The 7650-nt window shown below is 38.2% G+C and overlaps 2 protein-coding genes across 2 annotated transcripts in view; both read right to left on the reverse strand.

Annotated features, from left to right (window-relative positions):
- Positions 1-1113: 1113 nt before the first annotated feature.
- LOC106946755 (nuclear factor 7, ovary-like) lies at positions 1114-3960 on the reverse strand. The gene is made up of 2 exons (XM_015031368.1): positions 3801-3960; positions 1114-2854 (listed from the first exon to the last, which is right to left on the reverse strand). Exon 2 carries the CDS (start codon positions 2846-2848, stop codon positions 1472-1474), a length of 1377 nt encoding a protein of 458 aa, XP_014886854.1. The 5' UTR covers positions 2849-2854; positions 3801-3960; the 3' UTR covers positions 1114-1471.
- Positions 3961-4614: 654 nt separating this feature from the next.
- Positions 4615-7650, reverse strand: part of anxa3a (annexin A3a) — a 15077-nt gene continuing 12041 nt past the window's right edge. The window contains exons 9-14 of the mRNA XM_015031369.1: positions 7259-7315; positions 7090-7183; positions 6915-7010; positions 6025-6083; positions 5481-5603; positions 4615-5082 (exon numbers count right to left, since the gene is read on the reverse strand). Coding sequence (XP_014886855.1) covers positions 5023-5082; positions 5481-5603; positions 6025-6083; positions 6915-7010; positions 7090-7183; positions 7259-7315 — 489 coding nt within the window. The 3' untranslated portion in view covers positions 4615-5022. The remainder of the gene's footprint in view (positions 5083-5480; positions 5604-6024; positions 6084-6914; positions 7011-7089; positions 7184-7258; positions 7316-7650) is intronic.

A 7650-nucleotide genomic window follows, 5' to 3' on the forward strand; every position in this document is an offset into this window, starting at 1 on the left:
TTATTGTTTACATAAGAAAATTTTGCGCATGCGGACAATGCTGGAGGGCAAAAAGGCTATTCCTTTACATGCCATCCATAGCCACGCTGCCGCCGTAGAATAATTCCGTTAACGCAGTCAAACTTGGACGTAGATATTATTAGTTTCGTGCTGTGCTCCACAGCAAAGGGAAAAATCGTTAAAGAACAACTCAAAACCACGTCTCTCTCACTCTCTGTATCAACGCAGCTACAAGCAGACTCGTTGCCATAGCAACTGACAACAACGCCACAAAAAAAAAAATACTCAGATATTTCTCACACAAAGAGCAGAACATTCAGTCTGTTGCAGTAGTATGGTTTTAGGCTTACTGATTATTTTGGGATTATTAATAAGTGATTGCTGTGGTAAGAGGAGAAAACTATAAATATATCGCTGCACTTGACTTTACTGCATGGCTAGCTGCTAGCTCGCTGTTACTGTCTTACTCTGCAATTGTGGAGTCATAATGTCTGGAATCATGAGCGCCCCCTGCCTTTAGGCAAAGAACTGTCTTCCTCACCTCGAATCTGTTCTGCTCGCTACAGCTCGCTGCTGCATCACCGGCTTTGCTTCAAACATTTAGCGATTTTGAAGAAAAAATAATCAGAATTGGTTAAGTTAAATGAAAAATAGGTACTTTTTAGTACAAACCACAGGGTGAAAATAGCAATATAAATTATTTTATCATTATATATTATTTTAACACAATGACCGGTGGCTCCCCTGACCGCAGGTCACTGGGATGCAGGTAATGTTAGCTAAATGATGACTAGCTAATATCAACACAGCACCTTAAGCTTAACAAGTGTCCTTGAGACTACTGACAATGTTGTCTATGTTAAGCTACTTCAATTCATTTTGCCCCCAAAATAAGTCGATCACCCCCCACTCACACACATCATTCAATCAGGTAGCCTCTCCATTTTGGTAATCCACAGGGGGGGCCCAGGAGAAAAGGTTTGGGAACCACTGCTTTAGTGCATGTTAAAACCTCCAAAGTGTTTACTTTTTACACATGAAAGTTCTGGATGAAAGGCTGAATTCAGATGACAGTTGATTAGCTCTTTAAGGAATGGAAAACACTTTGACTGATTTAAATGGCAATAAAAATGGTTTAATTTCTCAACAGCAGAACATATAAAAGGCAGAAAATACTAAACAAACACTTAAAGAGTAACAAAATACATTTCTTGGTTGTTGCATGACAAACTCAAATAATACATCAGTAAATAAGTTAGAAATTATTTGAAGAGATAAAAGTGCAAAGAAAGTAAATTTGAAGTTTTCTTGTTACTGTCTAATCTGACAATTCTGAATTAGACAAGATCAAATTCACTTCAAACATGCCTGATACAAAAATCTGAGTAAAGTTATTTAGAGCAATGAAACACAAATCACTAAAAAACACTGAAGCAAAGAAAAGGCAGTGATTTTCTGTGGCTTGAGAGTTTTAATACCTGCCCCTCACAGATAACTTCAATGGTAAAATTTTAGTCCCCTGGTCAAACAATGGAAACATCTTATTTGTAAAAGTGTGTGTGAAGGTGTGTATGACAGTTCTTGTTAAAGGATCAGAAAAAGCCAACATTCCTGCTTCCCAGTCCAGTTTGACTTGGATTCTCCGTATTGTCTTGGTCACTTTGGGCTCAACGCAGTCGGTTCGTTGCGACCACGCTGAATATTTGCCACGACTAAAACGAAGAACCCAATAATCCCGCTTTACGACGCCGGGGCCGCCAGCTGACTCTGCAACCATGCCGACCTTCCAGGATTCACCTCTGACCTCTACATCCCAGCTGTGAATTCCCGAGTTAAAGCCCCTGGAGCTGATGACGGAGCGGCACAGCAGAGCGGACCTCTCCGGATTGTAGGGAGCGCCGGTCCACTTCACCCGCCTCACAGATGTCAGGTCATGGGACAGCAGCAGGTCTGCGGCTGCTGTGTTCGGGTCCAAAACCAGAGGCGTGTATGTGACCGCGTTCTCCATCTTCAGCCAGATGTTGAAGCTCAGGTTCCCCACATGTTTGGCCTCATCTAGGAGAACTCTGGAGGGAAAATCTGGTAGATCCAATCGGAGCTGGTTCTGGATTTTCTCTGTTGCTGCTTTAAAGTTTCGCAGGAGTGAGAGGTCTTCGGCGTTCAGCTCATCCTCCGTGGCTCTGATTGTTTCAGACAGACCTGATATATTTTTCTTCACAGTCTCCATCAGCTCCACCATCTTTCCAATCTTCAGCTCTGCTTCTTTCCGCACAGCAGTTAGCCTAGCTTCCTCTTCATCTGCTAAAAACTGGAAAAATTTCCTAAACTGCTTCCTAATCATCTCCTCTGAGTTTCGGGCTTGACTTTTTAAGTGCTCCACTCCGTCATGAAAGAGCTCTTTACAACATTTTAAGCTAGTGATGCGGTTTTGTAAACGCTTCAGGTTTTGCTCAAGTTCGAGCTTAATCTCTAACACCGCTTCACTGACTGGTCTGAATCTGTGTCCAGCGTGTTTTACTGAATCCCTGCAGATCAGGCACACCGGCTGCTCATGGTCCAGACAGAACAGCTTCAGACTTTCAAAGTGCAAAGAGCAGAAACCCTCCGATGCTCTCCGGGTCCTCTCCTGCAGAAAGGTGTTGCACAGCCTCTTTAAAGCCAGGTTACATGGTGGGTTTCCACCTGCTGACCTTCTCCGACAAACTGGACATGATGGCTCCCGTCTCTCTTTCCTAAAGTGCAGCAGGCAGGCTTTACAGAAACTGTGGCTGCATGGGAGGAAAACGGGATCCTTATAGATGTCCAGACAGACGGGACAGAGGAGATCCTCTTCTAACATGGAAGACATGACGTCCTTGAGAGAAGCACAACAAACACAAAGCAAAAAGCTCATTTATCAGGCTACACTGCAGGTTTTAATGCTCAACTCTGATTTTTTGTGAAATCCAAATTTTTTTGTTCATATTTACAAATACATGCGACTTGTATGCGATCTAATGTAAAATTCATATGACCTTAAAATGTCCTGCATACGCAGCAGAGGGCGCAATAACGTCACACACAGTCTGCTCAGTATTTCGCAAACCGCTATAAATGTATATTTTTGTACATTTATGACCTGCTCTGACCATGTTATTTTAGCAAACTGTCTTGTTTTTAGAGTCTATATTACAGCAGTTCACGATTATACAATAATCAACATCACTTGCCAATATTCCCTGGAGGTTTACCGAAGCTTCCTGATTTTTCTAAAAGTAGATTCGGGGAATCAAGCTCTACTCCAGTGAAGCCACCTCCCAGTTTTTCCCATAAAACAGACAATATCTACTCAAGACCTGGTTCAAAAACTTTCCTTTTAATAAACATGACGTCTAGAGTAGAGTTAGACATTGGTCACTTTTCCTCTAACTTCTTCTACTACTCTCCATACCAGAGTGAAGTTACCCCACGCCCACCATTTTTCAAACTTAACAAAATTAGTGTCAAACATTTGTGCAGTCGAAATGTGTTTGCTACTACCATTTTGAAGATATGAATAACTGTTTCTAAAAGTAAAGGGTCAGACAGCAGCCCCTACACAAAAAAACAATTTGGTTTAAATCAATTGTGCTAACAATTGCTAATTTATATCCATTTCGTTTGGTTTTGTTAATCTCTCGTGACCTCTGTAAAGTTTTTTATCTTAATTATAACGGCACAGTTGATTAACACCATTAGCAACAATGCGATATCCAGTAAACCCTGAGCAAAATGGTGGCGTGAATAACAAATCATGACAAAATCTCCAAACACTTCCTAACCTCAGATCAGATGAAGTTGACACGGGTTTGTGGTTAACTCCTGACGAGTACCGACCGACCATCAGCCTCCTGCTCCAGCGAGATGCCGCCACTTCTAGAGACGGAAAAAAAAGTTCCGGTCCATCTTCACAGCTGTTCAAACGTCTCCATCAAGGAACTAAGAGTTGCGCATGCGCGGTAGTTACGGACAGGCCCAGGACCTCTCGGTCGAAATGATTTTGGCTTCGAAACAAGGACCAAAACAAAACTAAAAACTAAAAAAAGTTCTATTATAATAGCCTTAATTAAATGTTTTAATAAGTAACCAATTTAATTAGAATTCTTTAAAATATTAAATTTGAAGAGCAACAAGTTCTTCTGTGGACTCAATTTTTTCCCAGCAAAATTTCAGCTTCTCACATTCAGAAATGTCTTCTTTTTTTCTAGAAAATTTGAGATTAATCTAAAACTTTTTGAGTTTTTTTCTATTTAGACTTTTCAAATAAATTTTCTGTAAGGTTTTTTTCGGGGGGCGGGGGGGGGGATCGGAGGGGACAGGAACGTACTCCTTTTCATCTATAAAAGATGATTGAAGTCTGGTTTTATAACTGTAAACCTGACGCTAGCTTTCCACTCAGCTTTTAGTCAGAAAATGTGAGACTTATAATAAAAAATAAAAACTTTCTTCATGTCCTTACATTCTTGTTGGTGTCTAAACTGCGCCTCCTGGCGACGAATTTGAGGAATTGCCACAATAATCAAAACCAGAATCCATTAATTCACATTTTTGGTGAATTCCTGCTAATAAACAAAACAATACAAAGATTTTCTGTGGTGAGCAGTGGAGGTTTTTATTTCCTGTAAGCTGAAACGACACAAACAGACAAACAAAAAAACTGTGCAAAAGTTTTAAACCAACTTTTAAAACTTCTCTTAAAGACCATTTAAATTTGTTTTCATATGGAAGTTCTCCATAATTTGATTTGTTGTATAGAAGAAGTATTGACAAGAGTCTTATGGGTTTTAAAAGTTGTATCAATTTAGAATAGTTTATAATTTAAATGTAAAACTTGAATCTTGATTTGATGTTTGAGTTTTCAGTCATAATATGACACCTTTTAGAGCTGAGACTAAATTTGTTTATTTTTAATTTAAGGATGAATTAAACATCAGTGAGAAGGGGAGGACAGAAAGCCAACAGGATGAAAGAAACAGATTTATTTTTGTCTTCAGATGGACGACGTCAGTCGTCTCCTCCACAGATCGCCTTCAGGCAGTCGCCGTATTCGCCCGACACGTCGGACTGCAGAACAAAAATAAAAACAGAACCATTTTAAATCAAATAAAAATGTATCTATATAAATCGGATGGACAGATGGATAGATTTTTTCCATTCTTTAACTAAAACAACCTTCTTTGACCTTAAAGTTTTTGAAGGTCAGTCCAGCTTCTGTCCATCAGAGAAACTTTTAATCCTTCAGGAAATTTGTCCTGTCTTCATAATAATCTCTAATCTCATGTTTTAACAAAACTATTAATAACAGAGAAGCGAATCAAACCCAGAAACTCCTTGGATGACACTTAACTTACTTAACATAAAGTTGATAAAATCGTGTTTTGAAGATGGAATCCACCAAATGAACCAAAGTCTGAATGAAGTGGTGAAATTCTGGTGAACGTTTGAGTTCTGGTCTGACTCACCTCGATGTCGGACAGCAGAGAGTGTTCGAAGAGTTTCTTGAACTCTGCTCTGATGTCCAGCAGGTCGATCTCAGACCGGCTCACCATGATCCGGGTCAGAGTGGACTCATCGGTGCCACTGCCCTGAACAGAAACAAAACCAGAACTCTGGAGTTTATAGACGACTGACTAAAACCAAAATCAATGTCAAAAGAATCTTCTGGACTTTGTGTCTGACGACAACAAAATTAAACATTTTAGTCTACAAGCAAAACGTTATGTCTGGTTGGAAAGCCTCAGCAAAGGTTCCTGAAACATGGTGGTGGCAGCATCATGCTGTGGGGTTCCTTTTATTCAGTAGGACCCAGGAAGCAAAGCAGTTTCTAACAGAATAAACATCAAACAAAACCCGAGTTTGAAGTTTTTCTTTATTTTAAAATCTAAACATTGAAATTAAATGTTGGTTCTTTAAAAAAAATACCAAAAATTTATTTAGTAGATATAAAAAAAACTTTATCCCTTCTGAAATGTGCTCTGGAACCAACATGTATAAAAGCTGATTTACCTTTATGCTCTTATGCAGCAGTTCTGCAAAATATGCCGGTAAACTCTTCGCACATTTCACTGCAGAAAGAAATAAAAGTTGTTAGAAAAGCAGCATTTTGGCATCAGCAGCAAGTTTTGAATGCCGTGTGAGGGCATTCAAAACTTCTGAGATAGAAAGAAACGAGAATAAATTTCCACCAAAAATCTAAAATATTCTAGAAAATGATCGAAAATTTTTAAATTCGAGAAAATTTGTTATTAAAAACACAGAAATTGAGATTAAGCTCAGAAATTCTGGGGAAAAAAACCCTTGAAATTTCAAACACAGAAAAGTCTCAAATTTCCTACAAAACATTCAGAAATTGAGATTAATGATATAAATATTCTAAAGAAAAAACATTAAAATTTCTCAGTTTGAAAAGTTACAGATTGGCTAGAAAAGTTTATTTCAAAACTAAACAATGTTTGACTTTTGGAACAGAAATTTCCAAAGTTTTTTTTTTTTTTTTTGATATCAATCTCAGAAATTATCAAGAAATAAAGTTGGAAATTTCTAAGTTTCAAAAGTCAAAAAATTTACTAGAAAAATTCAAATATCTTTTTTTCCCCCCAAAACTCAAAGTTTTGACACTTTAAACCCAGAATTTCTTTTTCTAATTTTTTTTTTCCAGAAATATTGAGATTAATCTTAGAAATCTTAAGAAAAAAATCTTCAAAGGCAAAAAGTTTTGGAAATTTTCTGAGTTTCAACAGTTGAAAATTTTCCACTTTTGAAATTTAGAAATTTTGAGATGAATCTCAGAAATTTTCTAAAAAAAAAAAAAAAAGGAAATTAGTAAGTATGAAAGGTCTAAAATGTGCTAGAAAATAAAATTTTCCTTGTGGTTTTGTGGATGGAAACCAGTTTACCAACAGCCACCAGCAGCTCCTCCAGTTCTCCAGACATTTCGCCTTCGATGCTCTGCTGCAGCGTTTTCCCGCTGATGTTCTTGTATTCGACTAGAGCTGCAGAAAAATGGCCGTCACTTTACATTTGTAATAATCCTGGTTTTCTCTTTGGGTTTCCAAACAGAGCCGGTCTTACTCTGCCTGAGCTGAGGTATGCTTCGTTTGCAGAGGATCTCGATAAACTTGGACTCGTCTGTGCCCCACTTCTTCTCCCCGGCTTTGTAAAGTGTCTTAGGAAAAAAAATATTGAAGTTTAAACAAAATAGAAACATATCAACTGTATTTTTTGGGTTTTGTTTTTTCACCTCGGCGTCTTCCCTTGCTTTTCCTACATCTACAGAGTTGCTCCCGTCCCTCTCACCCTGCAAACAGCAGAATTCACTTTATTCCTGTTTTCTAAGTTTTTTATCATCATGTGGCCGTGTTACATTTTAAACAGAGCTGTAAACATTAACAAATGGATGAGAATGAGCGACTGTCGCCTTATTGATACATAGGAAATGAATGGAGAGGAATATTTATAAATGAACATTAAAAACAAAATCACTTCCTTTAAACTTTTCTGAATATAAAAACCTGGAAAACGGCTAATTAGACAATCCTTCCAACTTCTAATGAGTTGGAAGGACTTGCACAACTGCGTCTATGTTTATACAACCCCTGGCAAAAAGTATGGAATCACCAGTGTTGGATGAGC

The sequence above is a fragment of the Poecilia latipinna genome, unplaced genomic scaffold (genome assembly GCF_001443285.1).
Source record: "Poecilia latipinna isolate Pla-1442-1.1 unplaced genomic scaffold, P_latipinna-1.0 Scaffold204, whole genome shotgun sequence".
In the NCBI taxonomy this organism is placed as follows: Eukaryota; Metazoa; Chordata; class Actinopteri; order Cyprinodontiformes; family Poeciliidae; genus Poecilia; species Poecilia latipinna.